The sequence below is a fragment of the Elaeis guineensis genome, chromosome 2, assembly GCF_000442705.2.
Source record: "Elaeis guineensis isolate ETL-2024a chromosome 2, EG11, whole genome shotgun sequence".
Lineage (NCBI taxonomy): Eukaryota > Viridiplantae > Streptophyta > Magnoliopsida > Arecales > Arecaceae > Elaeis > Elaeis guineensis.
The window spans coordinates 80,329,923-80,350,989 of record NC_025994.2 but is presented as its reverse complement, the minus strand read 5'-3'; the positions used below and the strand labels follow the sequence as shown (position 1 = coordinate 80,350,989).

Below are 21,067 nucleotides of genomic sequence, written 5' to 3'. Positions count from 1 at the left end.
TTTCTGCTTGTATTTTAATTATCACCTAGTTATCCAATTTAACATAGTGTCTGAAACAATTTCAAACTTGATGGTTCTCTAAATCCTTAATCAATCACCCCTATCTTACTCTAGAATTAAGTCTTTGCTTTCTTTAACAAGGTAAACACTTCCTCTTCGTAACTTTCATTCGATAGATATGTGGCTTCTCCTTTATTTGGCTATTTTATCTAAATTCCATATCATTCTATTAGAATAATTCTTATTAATAAATAGTAGATAGTCTTGCTGCTTCCACAATAATTCTTGTTTAGGTGATTGTTTTAGTCGAACTTAATAAAAGCAATGATGCGCCAATTGAAATCTGTTTGTGAATTTTAATACTTCTTATTCTATTACGTCTTACACTCTAGCTATTTGGAAATATAATAAGCCTCGCTTTTAAAGTAGGTTATGGAAAGTATCATAGAGACTAGAGAGCGTTTCTTGCCATCAAATATTAGTTCTACTATGAGCTTCTTATAATCTTGTCTATACCGTTATTGTTGGTCTAAAAAGTTAGGTCCTTTTGGATCTTTATAATTCATGCATGATTAACTGGCTCTTCTTATTGCTACCACAAAAAAAGCTGGCTTTTCTTATGCAAAGTCTCCCCCCTTTTTCTTCTCATGTATTTAAACCCACTAATAACCATCCATGAGGTGTGTCGTTGAGCATAGATCATTTCAGAGCACTCCTATAATTGACAGATAACATTTCCATTGCACACAAATTGATGGGAAGCCTATATTCCAATAGAGCCAGTCCACAACAGTCCCTGAAATCTTGTAACATGTGATATTGGCAGGTTCAGTAAATGCAAGCAAGCAGTAGCTTAAAGGCTATAGAAATGGTAGCCTTCTGGAACACAAGACCACCAACCTGAATGCTTGCTAAAGAAAATGGGGGAAGAAGAGAAGGAATGGCTAAAAGATACCCTATAGGGGTGTTCGAGTTGGTCAACTAGCAAAACTCATACTGAGGTCCAAACAACCTAAATTTAGGTTATGGGCTGATGGCTTTTCCATGAGATATTGGCCAGTGTTTCAACTTTCAGAGTTTGACAGTCCTGATGTAGGGGTCACACACAGTTTATTTTGATACTTTAAGAGACTATGCTACTCGTAGTTTATTTGATCCTTTAGACTGTACCGTTCTTGATCATATCTCGCGGCTATAAAACCCAAGGAGAATCCAAGTAGAAAAAGAAGAAAACTAATCATGGGGACCACGTGAGAGAGACAAGTCCATGTGAAAAAAAGAGGACCACGGGCCATGCAAACCCTAGCAGGGCTATGCATGCAGCTTTGATGCATGGGACCACACCCTACCCTAAAAAATCTTCCTACTTTCCATGCCACACTCGAGCCCCACCTCCAACTGGCCTTTGATCCTTCAGTTTCTTGGGTCTCACGCAGCCGTGACAATTACTACAATCCCCCTCCTGTCCTACTAAAACAAGGCAGCTTATCTGCACCAACATAACAAAGCCACTGCTCCATGCTTCTTTCAGTCTCTGATTTCCCACCTTTTGAGCCATGTCTTCTTACCATTCCAAAACCTTGTGAATGATGAAGCTTGTAGTAATGTTACTAAATATGAAACTGCATGCAATCATAGAGAGAGAGATCTAGAGAGAGGAGGGGGTTGCAGAAAGAAAGGCAAGCTTTCCTTCGTTCTTTATTAGCTTTTACTTTTTCTTATGAGGTTGAAGAAAGGTTTCTTGGACAAGGATACAACAAGAAGATGGCTGTGGATGACTTTGACTGTATGCAAAACAATGCACCAGAACTAAACCTTGGTTACATGGCAATTAATGTGCATGGAATGCAGTACCTATGAATACATCAAAGAAAGCTAACGGACACCATTTTCTATGATCTAAATCACATGGGAAGAATTTAAAATTGGATCTAAATCACATGGGAATTGTTTAAAAAGGAACACTTCTGCAAGAAAAAAAAATCAATTATGCATCATGGATGGGGCAATAAACATGTGATCAGCAGCATCGCTTTCAATGAAGTATGCCCACATATACCTAACACCTTCGAGTAAAAGAAATGATGCTGCTGTAATAAAGAACAGAATTCTGTATAAGCAAACTTATCACTTCGTTATATCATAAGAAGCAAGGAAATGGAATATTGGAACCACTAAAACACTCGAAAGCTTTCGTCACTGAAAGGATGCACACTTAACTGTCTTTAATTACAATCAAATGCTTCAAATGGGAAAGGCAGAATTTGATCCACTAGCAGCTTTCCGCCTGCTCTCTTTCGAACTATAAACTAGCTCTTATTTTGGTTTCCAGCGTGGTGATGCTTAGAGGCTAAGTTTGACTGGAAAGCTCTCACAGCTGAGTTACCTGAGTGAAGAGAAGTCCTTGTTGGATTCAATGGAGTATTTTCTGAAGCCGAGCTGACAACTTGAAAGTGACTGAACTGTTTTGGATCAAAGTCAAATGCAGATGGCATTGCTCCAGGAGGGCAAAATACAAGTTGAGATGCGGGCCCCGCGGACAAAGATGATGGATTCGATGTAGGTTGGCCTTCCACTAGAGATGAATGAATTCCTAAATGAGATACATTATAAGCATTTGGAGACTCCCACTGATAGTAGCAACCGTATTGCATGGCATTACTTAGCAAGTCCAGTGAAGAATGATGAGTTCTAGAGAGAAGGTCATTAGCTGAAACTTGTGCACAATGAATGCTGGCATCATGTTCCATTTCATCCCCTTCAGTGGCGCTGCCTTTCTCAATACCTGACTCCCTCATTGCTTCTCTTTGTTTGGTCTTTTGAAGAACATCTGAATTAAAAAGATTAGATTTAGATAGTGTTGCAAGGTCTTCAACGACAACTTCATCACCCAAAACATCTTGATTTGCCTTGCTAGAGAATAAAGCTAAAGGCCGACCTCCATTTTCAGTTGGGTACTCAAGATTATCTTCACCTGAAGGACAAGAGGGAGCCTGCAGGCGTGGAGTTGCTTCATGAGACATCTGCAATGCTTGAGGGAACTGAATGAAATTTCCCGGTGGCATTTGGAGCGGAGGAAGCTTATCGATTTCATGCCGAGCAGCATTAAGCAACCAATCGACGACTTTGCTAGGTTGGTTAAGACCCAACCTATCTTGAAGGTCGTACAACTGAATTGCTGTTGGGACTGAAAGCCTTACTCGTCTGTCCCGTAATCCTCTGATAGTGCTTACTTTACTATGGCGATCTTTTCCCCCAAATGCACGAGAGACTCGGACGATTCTTGGATCCTTTAATCCCGACCACAGTCCCATACTTGTTCGAGCTTTGTCATTAGTAGCACTACCTTGTTTAGCTGATAGCTGTCTTTGTTGTGAATCCTTTATCATCTTAAGACTTTCATCATCACTACTCCTGAGCAACAATTAAATAAATTACATATGAGAAAGCCTATCTAGAGTAGGCATCTCTTATCTTCTTAGCTTAATATGAAATCATAGATTCACATCATGGTATCTGCTTCATGGAATAAAAACACCAAGTTTCAGAATCTATATCCAAAAGCTAACTGTAAGGATTATTGGAGACACCATCGTTTCCTTATAATAATTGAAATTATTCATTTAAACAAGTCTTTGATACAAACATTAACATGGAGAAACTAAAAGAATATACAACATGAAGTAGAAATATATGTGTAGCATGAAAGAAAGGCATGCAGCAAGAATGAGAATATGGCATAATAGATCGAACAATTTTCAGTTAAAGTGGTTTTTATCACTCAGTAGCTAGGGAACAGTTGAAATTAAATATTACTAGAGTTGTGCATAAGATGAAGGAAAATTGCAGATTTTTTTTTTTTTTCCACAGATGATTTTTTTTTTTTTTTTTCTTGATACATACTGGCAATCAAAAGATCGATAAGGAAGTTCGGCTCTCTATCTTTTAAAAACAGCAGGTATGCTTCATGAGAACGGGTTTTATGATATGCAGTTTCCCGGGAAATTAGGGGGAAAAATGGAAATAAAAACTGGGAATTGTATTTCTGATGGACTTATCTCCAACTGATGTTGATTAGAGCAATATGTGTCTCGGCTAGGAATACATGAGATTAAAAGAAAATTCCATCAAACCACTCCCATTTAATTAATCATCGTTCACAAAATAGTACTAAAGGAATCTGAAATCTAGACTAGAATGAAGCTATCTATTTCTTTTCTTGGATATGGATTCCATAAGTACTTGACTTACTTGTGAATGAAGAGATTGCTGAGTCTTCTAGAAATCAGGAACTGGTACTTTGCTGTTTGAATGAAACATGAGCTCAAAAATGGTCCTCTGTCAGAGATCTCTGCGGTGGGCAAGAACAAGAGCCGGTCCCTCCAAATTCAGTTGCATGGATCTTCTTCTTGTCAAGCTTCACAGCTTAGTTACGCGGACTTCGTACCAGCATCGAACTCTCGAAACAGCAAGGGAACCTGAAGAAAGGAAAGATGCTTGACTTGCACAAACCCTAAAAGAAAAAGGTATCGCACACTTGCAAATAAGTGGCGTAGATTTATTCCTATCAGATGGACTGAACAGCCACCATTTTTCACCCATTTACCGTAGCACACAACCCTGTACTATGACCTTTTTGACAAGGGTAAGTTGGTTCTTGTCTTAGATAAACCTATTTACATATTTACTATGGTAATAAATATATTATCAGATAAATCGGAATAGAAGATTGAACAAACATTCTCTTATGCACACACTAAAGGAGCTCGCTTAGGGACCGCTTTCTTTTTCTGCCATATACTTTATAGCACCAATCTTAAAGTGGAAATCAAAGAGGCAAAATGGAAGGGACTCTTATTAATAGAATTCATCCATCCATGACCTCCCAAAGTGTCCTCAAACCATCTCCCCCATAACTCTTCTTTGTTGGAAGGTCTTCTATCCCTTTCCATCTATCAGTGAGTCCTTTCTCCTCCTCAATCTCATACTCTTTATACTTTTTGGACGGCATATTTATCAAGTGTGTATCACATGGTTATGGACTTTATACTGGTGAACATCATATTCTGAAAATTATGTATCGATTTATATGAAGATATATATTGGATCACTAAATAATTAATTGATTAAATGTATATTACGTGTATATTAGTGAACACTATATTTTGAAAACTATATACCGATTTGCTTGAAGGTGTGTATTAAGTTATCAAATAACTTAGTTGCCAAGTTACATTATATGGCCATGAACTATGTACTGGTGAAGGGAGAAGGAGAAAAAGACTCAAAAAGGAGGAAGAAGGCCTTATGGATGGATAGAGAGGTGTTAATGTGGTTTAAATTTTAGATATTTTTTATGCGCTCGAATTATGATCCGACTCGAAAAGCCCGTGTTGTAATCTGAATGAAATTTTTTGGGAGGTCTGTGATAGTAGTGGAGGGCATGGGAGATATTTGGGAAATCAGACTGCGGCTAGGGTTTGGAGAGTTTTGAGTGATTGTATCTCTCTTTTCATCATAGTGAAATTTTTTTCTCTCGTATCTTGTCCGTGGACGTAAGCTTTACAACGGAATCACGTAAATCCTGTGTCCATTTTTTTCTTCTCTTCTCTATTCTGTGTGATTGTACGAGTCTGTGTATGTCTTATTTTTGTACTTGCTGTAACAAAAGGATGAACGGTTTCATTTTTTCTTGAAAGTTACGGGACAAACAAACTTCGTTAGTTGGAGTACTATCTTGCTTTGCCTCTTTGTTTTCACTTTAAGATCAATGTCTTGAGGTACGTGGTAAAGAAAAGAAGCGGTTCCAGGTGATCTCTTATGGTGTGCACGAGAGGAATTTTGTCCAAGAAGATTACAGAAGGGCACATGTCATTGTGCGTGGATGACAAGCACCAGTAGAAAAAGCAACGAAGATATGCCCAATTTCCAACCTTGGGACCATCATGATCAATGTTCATGACTGATGCTTTTTGGCTTCTCAAAAGTCTAGTATATCTTAAACACTTGTTTGGATGTAGTGAATTTATTTAACTATGATCCATCATGAAATTTCTGTGTTTTGGTTGCATAGCAATGGTAAATATGGATATTTGCTCACCAGCAATCTATGGCAATAAGAAAGTTTAGGTAAACAAGGATTTAGTTGCCTTAAAGCTATTGCAGTTGGGATTTCTTTTCAAACTTTTAGTGAAATCAACTAAATAATCTCCATCAGAACAAGACTTATAAAGTATGGTTTGCAATGTCATGTAAATTAATAACTGGTAATTTGGAGTTTTGTGTATTGAAAATATAACTTACAAAGAATTCAATTAGACTCAGCACATTAATGTGGTTCCCAGAATTTAAAGCTAAAGACTGGCAGCCTTACCGGATCCAAATAGTTAAAAACACTAGGAAGCTATTGTATAGCCCAGGACCAGTATAACCTCCTTTTAAGACATCCACCAGCTGTTGAGGACCACAAACCTTTGATTCCTTTCAGTGCACATTGTTACATGGACAAATTAGAATTTCATGAATATTTGAAATATTTCTGACAAATGAATGCATGATGTAGCATGTGTAGATTTTATCCTAGCTCTCATGGATGCAATGCACCACGATAATGAATTGCATGCAACATCATACCCATGTACAAAGCATCGATCTTAACTATTGAGATGATCTATGGGATTTTCTTTTCCTTCCTTTCATTTTTTTATTCTTCATGAAATAAATGGATTCTAGGGGAGCTTAACCCTTTCACCATTGTGGATGTAATTGCTGTTTTGCTTTCTTTTTTTGAGACAATGGTTTCATTATGTTTTGATTCCTGGGCATAGTGAGCATATTAGAAGAGAAGGATGACTTATGGTGTCCTCTTCTGACTGGCATCTTTTGTAGCAAAGCATACTGGTAGTGTGATGTACTGGGCATCCTCTTCATCTCCATGACTCGATTGTGTGGATGCTTATGGATGCATCCATTCTAAAGCTTTGTAATATAGCTGGTCTCAACCACAACAACAACAACAACAAAATAAAAAAAAGGACAATTATGCCTAAACTCCTGGCATTTTCCTAATGATTAATCCCCTCAAAATGCAAATAAGAATAATTTTCTGACAGAATACAGCACTGACCTATGCAACCTGCCAAAAGCTTTTGCTCGAGGGTGAGCTCATGTAAGCTGCAAGCATGAAGCGACTTTGCAGGACTCTTCCATCACTGACCTACAGAATTATTATTCTGTGAGCCTGCCAAAATAAAGCAAAGATGTGAACCCATTTGCATCTGCAAAGCAAGCCTTTTGAAGGTGCTAAATACCTTGGACTTTCAAGTCCTTCCCCATCTCTATGGATATAAAAAGAAAGTAGATTGTACTCTCTCTTTGAGGAAATGGTCATTCATCCAACAAAAAGCCACTTAATGGCAGATCCTTTTTAACTCGATAAGCTAAGAGGCCAAGGAGAATATTCTAACCCTCGATCCTATCTTTGATCCTACCGCACCACTGCAACATAATACCCAAAACCAATAACCTCTTACTGCAAAAGCACAGGACTTTATATCTTCTTGGAATTGCTGCAACCCACCAAACCTCTTTTTTTTTTTTTTTTTGGTAACAAACTCACCACCCCTTAAACCACAGGGATGCTGCGTTTTCTTGGGTTAACAGAGACAGGCAAAGCCTAAGTTTCAGGAAGAGAAGACGACCAAAAGGTGGTCTTGGTAAGGTCATACCAGCAACACATACACCAAAATCAAAACCAAGTGGAAAAGGATTTGTCCAAGGAGAGGCTTTTCCACTTTTCCTTCTTAACCAACCTTGATCTCTAGAACTCAAAACCCACAATATATTTGTTGTTTTTTCTTAAATGAAACAAAACCCATCTATTGTACACCTTTGGTCAGCCATCTTGGATCATGGAAACTCCAAAAACATAAAGGTCTGTTGGTTTGGTCCAAACAAGTATTGGGTATCTCCATTGAATCATCAGGAATATGACTCTTGTTTTGTCCCACATTTGACTAACACACATCTTTTTTAGGGTTTTAATTTGGTATTTCTGTGAAATTTTCAGTCATACTCCTAGTGACCTTACACACACACACATAGAGAGAGAGAGAGAGAGAGAGAGAGCTAGAGCCCTGTTGGTGTCTACAGTATCCTTGAGCTAAATTTTCAGAAATATCCCTATGAGCATAGGTGTCAATCTCACCAGCTACCCAAGCGATGGAACTGCACAAGCCAATGTGCTCCTAAAGGTACTCTTCTGCAAGTAGGTAAAGCACCATGGAGCATCTTTTTTGAAAAACAAAGTAGTATGGAGCATCAAGATACAGTTAATTGCAGCAGCTTTCATGAGTTAAATTCTTCCCTCTTAAACTAATGGTTTAAGCGCCTCTTCTTTCGAAGGATTATGGGTGGGTGTGCTGGATATAAGCGCTCCAGCTAGGCTAGCCTCAAGACAGCCTAATAGGCAGGACGAAGAATGTTAGTTGGCTATGGTAGGACGAAATAACCAATTACCCCTACGCAAGCAAGCATGCAAGTGGAGACACCCAATTTTATAAGCATGCTTCAAATCTAATAATGCTTTCTAATTTGAATAGATATTCTATAAAGGGATGCATTACGCTCTTATATAGAGGAAGACATGTCGACTCCTCTTGGCTCTGAAACTAATAATCATGTATTTAAATCAAAAATCAATATCATTAATCATGATCTATACCATAAGAAATGATTAAAAATTAAAAGACATGTTTTGATGGCCTCTAATCTCATTTACCAACATAAGGGAATTCGTCCTTTTTTTTTTTTTTTTTTTTTTTCATCAGAAACCACCAAAGTACATAACTTTTAATTTTTAAGTATTTTTGATGGTGTAGAACATGACCAACAATATGGATATTGGATCGCCCATCCAATTTTTGATTTAAGACTTTAGAGGAATAGAAACCTTCTTCCCTTGAGATGAGCAAAATCCATTTCTTTAATTAATTATATTTTTTATTTAAGTATTATCATTATTTGAAGATGCTAACTTATCAAGCTGTTAAAGCACTTTGTAGCTGGACCAGGTAATTTGAGAAGGATTTAGGGAGTTGGAAATATTTAGAAAGGACTACCACTCATGAGGCAGTTTATTGTCTACAGGTCATTCCAGTTGTTTACCCTTGCAAAAATGACTTCACTCTTAAATTTAAGATCTCTTGGTGAAAACACACTTCTTTCATTTACATGCCCCTATGTTGATCAACAACATTCGGCTTCATCATACCTTATGTCAACTTGCATGCAAAAAGTTATTGTTTTGCCCCTCGAAGCATTTGTTTGAAGCCAGCAGAAGATTACTTCGCTTGTTATATTTGAAGTGCTTGGTTACAACATACATCAAGAGAAGCAGATTTTTCATTTTGAAGATCCCTACAATCTTGACAAACATTTGGGCTCTTCATCTCATTTCACCCAAATGGTTCATACTCTGTGGCACTTGCATCGTTGAAACTGATGATCACACCTAATCTGGGCTGTCCAACATGGACATGTGATACTTGAACAAAAACATCCTGCACTAACCAACATCCATAAAACAACTTGCTCCCCAGTTGGATCTGCTCTTCAATTTGGTGTATTGGCTACAATTGCAATCATCTAAGTCATCCATAATTCTTTTTTCCAAACAAAATGACATTGCCAAATAGAAAGTCATCGTCTATTCAAGTTCAAAAAAAAAAAAAGGGTGACAAATCATGGTTAAACAAACTCTTACAATAACCTTAAATGAGCATAAATTTTCATTTTCAGTACACTAACCGCTATTTCAGAAAAAAGTTTCCCCAACATAAATGTAAAGCTATGTTCCTTTCAGCTTCAGCAAAACCTGCCAATAATCTAAAATCAAACTACTCACTACACAAACAATTCCATCATATACCCGCCACTTGAAAAGTTTTCCCAACCACAAATGTAAAGCTATGTTTCTTTCAGCTTCAGCAAAACCTGACAATAATCTAAAATCAAACCACTCAGTACACAACCAATTCTATCATACACACGCCACTTGAAAAATCTTTCCCGACTGCAGATGTAAAGCTATGTTTCTTTCAGCCTCAGCAAAACCTGCCAACAGTCTAAAATCAAACTACTCAGTACACAACCAATTCCATCATACACGCGCTATTTCAAAGCAGAAAAAGTTTTCCCAAGCACAATTGTAAAGCTATTTTCCTTTCAGCTTCAGCTAAACCTGCCAATAATCTAAAATCAAACAACTGCACAGATAGATGTTTTAAGGGCCCTAAAATCTTGCCCCTCACATCAATAATCATTCTGCTCAATATTTCAATTATAGAAATCTGCATCTTATTCCCAAGAAAATAAATAAATAAATCTGTACCTCATTACTGCTTTGGAAATTCATTCCAACCACAAATCGGATGTCATAATTGTTGATGCTAATTTTGATACCACCAAAACTCAATTAGAACCCCTCAAACAGTTCTGAAAGGCAGGGAGGTCCAGTAAAGCCCTGCAAACTTTACCTAGAATGTCTATTTGTTGTTTTTTGTTTTTTTGTTTTTTTTTCCGCATTAGCCATCTATTTTTTAACAGCCTATAACCCATCATTTTGCTGCCCCAAGTTTGATGCTACAAAGTTGACTCATCCTGCATCCAATAAAGCATCTGATTGAAACGATTTCAGTACATCATAATGTTACAAGTGCCCTGGTCAAATAAGTATGCTAGACTAGATTACCACCTTACAACAGAATCATCATACATAGAAACAACCTCTTTCAAAAGTCACCTCTTACAAATGAGGAATATAAGGTTTAGGACTCAATATTAGGGTGAGATAAGTCATGCTTCCTTCTTTGAGGCATAAATTGAGAGACAGCAGGAGTGTTAAAGAAAGGTGAAATTTAAATGAAGTTTCAGTACATGTTATAGAACAATAGAATCTTTAATGAAATATCAACCACATGTTATAATTGGAGAAGTTTACAAGTGATTCAAATGGAATGAGTTACATTCTTTATTTTTCCACCATCCATCAGCTGGTTTGGAAAGCAAATAAAACAGAAGAGCCTTAGGAACATAACCAAAGGCAGCCAGAAAACATCGCGATGAGAAAGCACTACTCAGATAAAACCCATGAGCATGCAACACCTATTTGCATGGGTACAATCTGACAGCACCATGACCTGTTTAAAAATATAAAAATATAAGTATTTTTCTTCTCTAAATATAAAAAAGATGAATGGAGGTTTTACCATATCAAACTGTTGAAAATCAAGGGACAGGAGGGCAGCCTACATTGCATAACATCATGTTTATGGCAGCTTATAAATAACAAATGTATCTAAATAACCAAATAGACAGGTGGTAATCAAAATTTCATGACCAATTGTTAATCGGTTATCCTGCCAAATAATTTCTTGTGGACCCTGATCAACTGATTTCGGTAGAACAGACTTGGGCCAACTACTGGGAGATAGTAGTTCTTCCAAAACATCACTTACCTCATCATCCAAAGAAGGCTGTGCAGCATTTAATGCTACATACAAGAACTTAATAAGTAATTCTCTGACATTAAAATCAACAATAGTAAAGAACTATTCAGCATAAGAAAGTGAAAAATGCTTCATTGCTGATTTTTTGAATGAAAACTTGTTCGTAAAGGTGAAAAGAAACATGCTGTCTAAAATGTCAAAAACTAAACTACCATGTAGCACATAGCAAGATATGTGCTCAGGCACACCAGAAAGAATTTTACACGGCCCAAATACCTGAGGCCAATGTTATGAGCCAATACAAACAAATCTTTCCAAGGTCATCCCCTCAGCCGGCATACTAAACAGGCACTACAAATCCTATTTCAGTAATTCCATAAAGAATGTTCTTTAGTATTTCCACTTGGGTTCTTGAAGCAAAATCCGTGCATGTTCCTTCTTAGGTATCCATCATTTCATTGGTAGAGAACATCTGCAACATAATCAGTTCACCAACTTATTTGCTCATAAGCACTTTTTGTTTTCCCAAAAAAGGATGCAGCAGACACCCTATGTAAACTGGGAAAAATCAAAATCAGGGCCCTTTTCTTCTCTGCTATAAGCAAGAATTTTGTGAACCGCATGGAAAGATCAATATCAGCATCCCTCAAATTCATAGAATTAAACTATCTCTTCATGATGGACTAATACAGAAGGATAAACATCAAGAATGACGTAAAAATTTGACCACAATTAACATCCACATATTGTCATCTTCTTATCTATAGTTCACTTACTCTAACTTAAATTTCAATCTGATTTGCCGTGTGGTTGAAGGGATGTAAAAGGGAAAATAGATAGATTGCATGTGGAAAATTATTTTGTGTCTACAAAATTAGATGGTGTTATATGAAAATGTTGTTTGAGAAGTTGCATGTAGTATTGCACATGATATTTAGTATATGAACTGTTTATTTTTAAAGAACTCACCGAGCGCCTGTTTGACATAGCTTTCATTTCTTATTTTTCTTTTTAAAATAAAATCACAAAAACCAAGCCAAAAAATTACTATTATTTTTTTTCTTTTTTAAATTTATTTTCAGTATTTTTAGAAAAATGAAACAAAGAAATTCTTGATTTCACTATTTTGAAAATAAGAAACTTCATGTCTTTTACCACCATGAACACCACCCCCACCATTGCCATCATTGCCGCTGCCATTACTGCCATTGCTACTGTCATCATCTTTACCACCATCATCATGGCTACCATCATGTCCACCACCATCGCTATCGTCATTGTCACGGTCACCATTTCCACCACCGCCACCATCATCATCTCCACCCCTACCATCGCTACCTCCACCACCAGCACCACCATTACCACCACCACCACTACAACCACTACCGCCACAACTCCCACCAGCTCAACATCATCATTGCTACACCACCACATCGTCGGTGCCTCTACCATCACCATTATTGCCACCCCCACCACCAATAGTATGGCTTCCATTAGCTCCTCCACCACTATCAATGCCCCAACCACCATGTTTTTAAAAAAAGTTAACCAACCAAATGTGTTTATATTTTAAAATCCAAAAATAGAATAGAAATAAAATTTTTATATTTTTATTCTTGAAAATAAGAACAATGGGCACATCAAGAAAAATCATCTCAAACATTTTCTTGGTGGATGCAATCCAACATTTATCAAATACAACCTTAACTTGAATGAGCCACAAGTTCCATGTGTAACTAAACCACATCCATCTATCATATAATCCTTTATATTAGCAACATGCATCATATGTGACAAAAGCTTTGAAAAAAGGTGATAACAAACCAAAAAGAAAACACCTCATCATTTGATAGGACAATGATTAATGTCACATGGTAAAAGATATAAAGTACATTAAAAAATAATTTTAAATAAATTATTACATATTTTGCGAAAATATTAAGGGGCTGTTTACTGACAAGTTTTAGTAAAAAAATATTTAAAAAATTCCAAAATGAATAACTTTTACAAAAACAGTTGTCTGGTTGTTTTCCATAAAATTTATTTTGTCAAAACTGGCAAGTCATAAAACATAAAAAGAGGAGTTTTACAAAAGAACACGTCTCCTCTATTTTTCAAAAAACATGTTTGCAGAAATCATGTTTACATCTATGTCTTAGAAAAGTCACAAACATCCAAACAGCACCTAAAAGATATTATTTTTTAAATATTTTAATATATATATGTTTTTCGTTCAAACTTATCAATAAGCTTAAGAATTTGAGAACATTGTCATTTTGCAATGCATTCTAGTACCTGTTCTTGACCAAGCCCTAAAAAGAACAAAATCCCACTGTTAACACCATTATAGTGTATCAAATCAATTGTTGGAGGACTAGCTCCCTACTAATTTCAAATAATTGCAACCAAATAAATTTGCCAAGGAACCAAATGTTTAGCATATCCAATTTGAATATGCATCTGACATGGATTTTAGGAGCTGGATATGAGTGTCCGAGTAACACAAACGACACCTATCAGATACTAAATACTCTTGAACTACTCAAGCATTACCATGGTAATCAGTCACCCTCATCCATTAAGTACTCATAAATCAATCATGCCATTGCACATGTTCCATCCCAGTATTACCCTTCCCTTTTTCTACCGAGTTAAAGTTACACTAGCAACATGTGTACTATGCCATGCCCAACCAAAACAAACATAAGTATGTACATATGCATGTGCGTGCGTGTATATGTAATAAATTTAAAATATAAAAATTCCATTAAAGTTAAAAAAAGGGATTTAGTGGGTGTTGTGCTAACCCAATGCCAATGATAGCATTAGCCAAGCATTTAAAACTCAACTCCTGCTTTATTAGGAAGCCATAAAACTGTTTTGATTGAATAAAGCTAGATAAGTGACTTTATAGAGGTTCTCTGGAGTTATTTATGAACAACTGCGACACTGTATGATGGATCAGATCATTGCCATCCCATACTACTGCAAGCAACAACAGCCTCAAGGAAATCAGTCACATGGACAAGATATGGTGCATCACAAGTACAAATCAAATACTTCTGCTTGAATCAATCAAGTCCATTGCTTGTGGTGGAATCACAAGCATTGACCAAATGCTTCTTCCACTCAGTATGTGTATGGAAAAACTAATGACAGAAAGACTTCCAAACATTTCATTTGTCGACGAGATAGCAACTGAGAGTTCAGGCCCACCCTGACTTGACCTAAAGCCAGCTTGTTTAGAGGCCTAATTATGTCTCTTCAATCTAGTGGAGTTGGAAATATTAAGCAACAAAATACCTAAGAGGCTTATAGTCCTATGATTCAACATCATTTTTTCATTTATCGAATTTACAATGGCATGTGACTTTATAGATGTCGTGACCTCATCATGTACGATGCATGTGGTGCTCTCAAGAAAACCATTTAATGTAGGAAGAAGGTTGGCCTATGCTCCTTAGGTATGGCCTCGTCTTTCTTAGGAACAAAAACAACAAATGATGTTCCATGATGCTAAGCAGTCTATTGTTTAGGAAACTATTAGACTGATCACAATATCTTCCCTAAGGTAGGATAATACTGAAGATATAAAGCAATGAAAGCTGATTTAAACTTCAGAGTTTGGATCTTTAGCCATTCCATTTTAACCATCACTTCCGCATCCTTAAAAAGAATGCTTAAGACCCTGTTTGGCATTGCTATAGGTAGTAGAGCATTTGTATATAAAGCTTTGGGTAGTCGAGCTTTTAATAAAAAGTTATGTATTGTTTGGTAACTACATTTCTAAAGTGTTATTGAACTTAACATTTATTTGGTGATCAAACTTAGAAAGTACTTTTAGTATCAGGAAATGATAATAAACGACATTACTAGTGTTTTCATCTGTCAAAATGTTTGCACTATCAAAAATAATTATTTTTAAATATTTTTAATTTATAAATTATTTATTTTGATAGTTAACTCAAAAAATATGATAAATACTAATTTTAAATTTATTATAAACTATGATGAATTTTTGTAATGTTATTATATCATAATAATATTTGTATTATAATCTAATAATATGATATTATTATTTCAGCATATTGTAAAAGTATCAAGTTATAATATTATAATATTATGTTAATATGCTATGACTATTATAATATAATAATGATGATAACATAATGTTATAATACTAGTATACTATTATATTATTTTACTATTTTATTATATTGTGCTATTAAAATGTTATTATAAAGTACTATTAACATATATTATTTTTATTTTTTTAAAAAAATCCATTTTCAGGAATCAAACTCGAGAACTTTTGTCCAAAAAACAACTTCCAAATGCGTCTCAATTAAAGCTTTTGCCCAAAACTCTAAATTGGAGCTTCTTTCTAGAAAAGTTTTTGAACTTTTGTGGGAACCAGAAAGCTATTTTAAAATTTTTACCAAGCACCTCAAATCATCCAAAAGAGCTTCTAACCTTTCAAGAAGCACTTTTTAGCCCTCCAGAAGCAATGCCATCTGGAGCCTTAATCTCTTATGTCTCTTCTCTATCTCAAAAAATAAACCAAACACTGGAGGAAATATTCTAATACAATACATTTTCCTTGTGCTCCATCTTGCCAACTAATTTTGAAACCAAACCTCCTTTTAATCTGTGATAAAAGTCTACTTGATACAAGTGAAATAATCTCTTCCAACAAACTTAAATATCCACTCACCAAAACTGGTTGGACTAACAAGACAATGTGATTAGCACAAACAATCATAAGATCCTGGATGTATCGATATTCATATTGCCTTCTCCAAAAAACTTATACAAGACAGCTAAATAATTCAAGATGCTCCAAAGATCTAGCCTTTCTTAAAACTATCTACTGCAACTGACAACCGTTCAGAGGCTTCACAACCAGTACAAGAGCACACAGGGTCATCTACAGTGCAGTTCTTTAGTCATACATTCCCTCTATGATCCAAGAAAAATCTGAAGTTCCAACAGACTGAAACTTATATTCCTAAAAACAGCCTGATGGAGGATCAACCCTACAAGTGATGTGTAAACCCACAAAATGGAAAGCACCATTTTAACATTTCACCATCACCAAAATTGCATGACATCCAACCTAATTGCTTAAGAATCTGAACACTCATCTGTCTCATTTCCTTTCATTTCAGGCAAAATGAAATAACGTGAATATTGTCTTTTTTGCTCATGAAGGATAAACTATCACATTCAAAAAGCCAGATCATGCATCAACTTCTAGGCTCTAACATCATTATATCCATGATCCCGTAATTCAAGCAAGAAGCATACAGATCCAACGTCAAAGATCAGAAGCAAATACAATCAAACACTATTTCTAACCAAATTCTACAAAAGAAAATACCTCACATAGCAGATCATTTCAACATAAGAAACTTATTCAACAAACCCAAATTACGCGTTCCTGAAACAAAATAATTCTCCGCCGATCCCGTCAAAGGAAATCTGAAACAGAAATCTGATCCCGTCAAAGGAGATCAAACCGAACCGAAAATTCATAACCGCTAATAGCAAAACCAAACAATGAAACATTATCAAATTTTTCTTATTACTCCCAAAAGACAAAAAAAAGGTTTTTGTACGGACTACCAACCCTGAAACCCTGATTCCAATTCAAAGCCATCAATCAGAAGGGTTTGTTCCCCTATTTCCGATACCCAAACAACCAAATCCAGGAATATCATCGCGTTTTTTTTTTTTTTTGTCCGTTCCCTAACAGAAGGTAACTGCAAAAAGTGAAATTTTTAGCGAATCTACAAGCAGAACCCACTCAGATAAATCTCAAGCAACTCTCGAAAGCCCTAGTCTCAATTAAAATCCACGGAGACAAGAAAGGTTCGCTGACCTATTTCTGGTACCCGCCTCCCCTGGTGTTCTCGTCCTCCTGGACCCGCTCGGTAAGGTACACTGGCGGGAAGTCGGTGGCGCCGAAGGTCTTCTCGGCCATCATCTTCTCGACGTCGGCCTTCTTCAGCACGGTGCGATGGACGGGTGGCCGGTCACGGCGGCGGTCGCGGGTGTAGTACTTGATGTCGAAGACGGTCTCGGGTTCCGAGGTGGGGACGCAGACCTTGGCCGGGGCGGTGGCGGGGGAGAAGCGGCGATACTCGGTGGCTTTGGGGAGGGCGGTCCGGTACTCGGGATCGGCGCAGGGGCCGGTGATCTCCCAGGGCGCCTTGAAGAACCTCTTAAGGGACTGGAAGAGGGATTTGGCAGCAGAAGAGGAGGAGGAGGAGGAGGCAGCCATCGGCGGTGGCGGCGGCGGCGGCGGAGGAGGGGGACGACGAGGAGGAGGGGAGAGAGGATGAGGAATTTGGAATTCGCGAGTATTCGGGGATTTCTTTTTAGCCTGTGATGTGACGGCTTTGCTGTGCGTTGTTGGCCGGTGGAATGTAGGAGAGGTGCCCCGAGACAGAAAGATGATGGAATCGAGACCGTCCGATCGATCTTTATTTTTATTTATAACAGTCCGATAATTTGAGTGCTTTACCTAATTAATTTAAAAAATATATATTTATAAAAATAATTTAATTTTTAATTTATTTACTAAAATAATATAAATAGTATAAAACGTCATTCAAAATAATATTTTATGATGGCCACATCACCACCCTATTCCACTCAAATTTCCACGTGGACGGAAAAAATAAAAAATAAAAAATATAAATTATATATTAAAAAATACTACTTTATTTGATAATTTTATTTTTTCATAAAAATAAAAAAATAAAAAAATTATAATTTTAAATTTATAAAAAAAATAAAAATTAAAATTTTGATTAAAATAAAAATCATCATTTCAAATTACTATCTCCATTTCAAATTATTTTTTTAAAAAATATTTAAAAAATAATTAGTATAAAAAAAATAAAAAATATCATAAAAAAATTAAAAAAAATAAAATATATAATTCTAAATTTTAAAAAAATAAAAATTTTAATTTTAATTCAAATAAAAATCATCATTTCAAAATACAATTCTCTTTTCAAATTAATTTTTTTAAAAAAATATCATAAAAAAAGAAAAAAATAAAAACTATAATTTTAAATTTTAAAAAATAAAAATTTTAATTTTAATTTAAATAAAAAATATCATTTTAATTTTTTTCATTTAAAATTAAATTTTTTTAAAAAATATCTCAAAAAAATTTTAAAAAATTTAAAAAATAAAAAATATCATAAAAAAGAAAAAATGAGAAAGAAATGAGAAAAAATAAAAATTATAATTTTAAATTTTAAAAAATAAAAATTTTAATTTTAATTCAAATAAAAATATTATTTCAAATTACTTTCTCCATTTCAAATTAATTAATTTTTTTAAAAAAATATCTTTAAAAAAATATCTTAAAAAATTAAAGAAATAAAAAATATCATAAAAAATAATAAAATAATAAAAAAAATAAAAATTATAATTTTAAAATTAAAAAAAATAAAATTTTAAATTTTAATTCAAATAAAAAATATCATTTCAAGTTACTTTTTCCATTTCAAATTAATTTTTTTAAAAAATATTTCGAACAAAGGAAAAATCTACCTAAAAAAAATACCATAAAAACTGAAAAAATGGTAAAAATGAGAAAAAATTAAAATTATAATTTTAAATTATAAAAAAATTAAAATTTTAATGTGAATTCAAAAAATAAAAAAATAAAAAATACCATAAAAAAGTGAAAAAATATGAAAAAAATAAGAAAAAATAAAAATTATAAATTAAAATTTTAAAAAAGATAAAAATTTTAACTTTAATTCAAATAACAAATGTCATTTCAAATTACTATCCCCAGTTCAAATTATTAATATCCAAAAAAGAATACCTTAAAAAATTAAAAAGAAAAAAGAAAAAAAAATAAAAAAATGAAAAAAATGAGAAAAAAATAAAAATTATAATTTTAAATTTTAAATAAAAATTTTAATTTTAATTCAAATAAAAATTATCATTTCAAATTATAATCTTCTTTTAAAATTAATTTTTTTAAAAAATATCCCAAAAAAATATCTTAAAAAATTAAAAAAATAAAAAATACCATAAAAATAAAAAAAAATTATAATTTTGAATTTAAAATTATATCAGAACCTTACCGTCCTATACTGGCCCATACCGCACCGTATGTAGTTATTCGTGCCCGTACCAGATCGAAATATACGAGTATGATCCGATTCATCTCATATATCGAAAAATCGGCTTGAATTTTGATGATTTCCCACCGACTTCTCTGATTTAGCTTATTTTTAGATATTTTAAGAAATATAATTAAATTATTTGATATATTATTATTATTTACGTTATAATTTCTATAGCCCTTTTAACATAACTTTTTTTCTCCTAATATTTTGAGACACATTAGAGTATATGTATCCATATCCACAAAGCATAATATCTGATCACTTGAAATTAAATAATATAAAATAAAATCAATAATTAATAATATTAAATAGAATAAAAATATCAAGTGTACAAAAAATAGTACAATAAAAGTTTCAAAAATACTAAGTACAAATCTAAAAAAGACTAAGTCCCACAAAGACGTCGTAGTGCCCGTGGTTGCTTGGACCTTCTCAGGAAGGTCCTCAACAGCTGCTCCTGCTCTTGCTGTGATGGCTCCTCCCCTATATCAGTAGAGATCTGCTGGTCATGCTGTTCAGAAATAAGTGATGCTGTCGGATCATCTATGGACTGAGCAACCCTCTCATCTGGATACATGGATGGGCCTGAAAAGAAAGTGTCATACTCATGTGGCCAACTGGTATCCGATGATGTCATCTGGGGAATGTAGGAAGAAGAAGGCGCTGCCATCTGTGGATCAAAAGGTGGTGGCATCTGTGCAGCATCTAGTGATAACATCTGCGAAATATGCGGTGATGGCATATGTGGAACATATGGTGACAACGTATATCTCATATCTGGTGCATCGGCTGCTCCATACTAAGACGCACAGCTATATGGGTCAACACCAATCGTCACCAATATTTCGAAACTTGTTCTCTCTATCTCACGCAATATCCGAATCCATTCGTCCTCATCAGTCGTAGATAAAGCACGACGAGCATCCAACACAAGATCCGACATAGAATCAGTCTACATAATAAAAATAAAACAGTCAATATACTGTAAAATATAAAACAAAAATATAACACAAACAACATAAACTAATTTTCGTAGTTTTACCAAAAGACGCACAGCAGAACTCTCATCCTCGTATCCGAGAACTGCATATCGAGACTGTCCAATGACTCGCACTGTAATGCTAAAAAACTAAGCCATGTAATCCTCGGTATATGAACGGTCTCTCAAAATGGGATCACCATGAACAATGTGATCTCGACGTGCATCCCAAATATCGATATACTTTGCATATCTGATACGTCGGTCAATATGAGCTCTCCCTCGTCGATCAATACGATGAAGTCCCTGGCTGGTATCAAACTGCTCTGGGATGCCCTAAATCTGACCAAACTGCTGCAGAACACGATCGAAAAGATGCCACTCTACCATATCAAAATAAATAAGTGATACCCTAGCAGTCC

The 21,067-nt window shown here is 35.0% G+C and overlaps 2 protein-coding genes across 5 annotated transcripts; both read right to left on the bottom strand.

Moving 5' to 3' along the window:
* Positions 1 to 2,108: 2,108 nt before the first annotated feature.
* Positions 2,109 to 4,530, bottom strand: LOC105056909 (uncharacterized). Of its 3 annotated transcripts, XM_010939288.3 has the most exons (3): positions 4,252 to 4,529; positions 2,975 to 3,414; positions 2,109 to 2,830 (listed from the first exon to the last, which is right to left on the bottom strand). In XM_010939288.3, the coding sequence occupies exons 2-3, from the start codon at positions 3,387 to 3,389 to the stop codon at positions 2,310 to 2,312; spliced, it is 936 nt and encodes a 311-aa protein (XP_010937590.1). In that variant the 5' UTR covers positions 3,390 to 3,414; positions 4,252 to 4,529; the 3' UTR covers positions 2,109 to 2,309. The 3 variants fall into 3 exon arrangements, with proteins under 3 accessions (XP_010937590.1, XP_073108042.1, XP_010937582.1); XM_073251941.1 differs by having other exon boundaries at positions 2,109 to 3,516; positions 4,252 to 4,530; XM_010939280.3 differs by having other exon boundaries at positions 2,109 to 3,414.
* A 6,385-nt stretch (positions 4,531 to 10,915) lies between these two features.
* Positions 10,916 to 17,912, bottom strand: LOC105056894 (uncharacterized). 2 transcript variants are annotated; one of them, XM_010939262.4, is made up of 2 exons: positions 17,389 to 17,907; positions 10,916 to 11,198 (listed from the first exon to the last, which is right to left on the bottom strand). In XM_010939262.4, the coding sequence occupies exon 1, from the start codon at positions 17,788 to 17,790 to the stop codon at positions 17,389 to 17,391; it is 402 nt and encodes a 133-aa protein (XP_010937564.1). In that variant the 5' UTR covers positions 17,791 to 17,907; the 3' UTR covers positions 10,916 to 11,198. The 2 variants fall into 2 exon arrangements, with proteins under 2 accessions (XP_010937564.1, XP_010937570.1); XM_010939268.4 differs by lacking the exon at positions 10,916 to 11,198 and adding an exon at positions 11,622 to 11,979 and having other exon boundaries at positions 17,389 to 17,912.
* Between the last annotated feature and the right edge of the window lie 3,155 nt (positions 17,913 to 21,067).

Bases quoted from the DNA above. Each gene is read 5' to 3' on its own strand.
- LOC105056909 (XM_073251941.1), bottom strand. From the start codon at position 3,389: ATGATAAAGGATTCACAACAAAGACAGCTATCAGCTAAACAAGGTAGT.
- LOC105056894 (XM_010939268.4), bottom strand. From the start codon at position 17,790: ATGGCTGCCTCCTCCTCCTCCTCCTCTTCTGCTGCCAAATCCCTCTTC.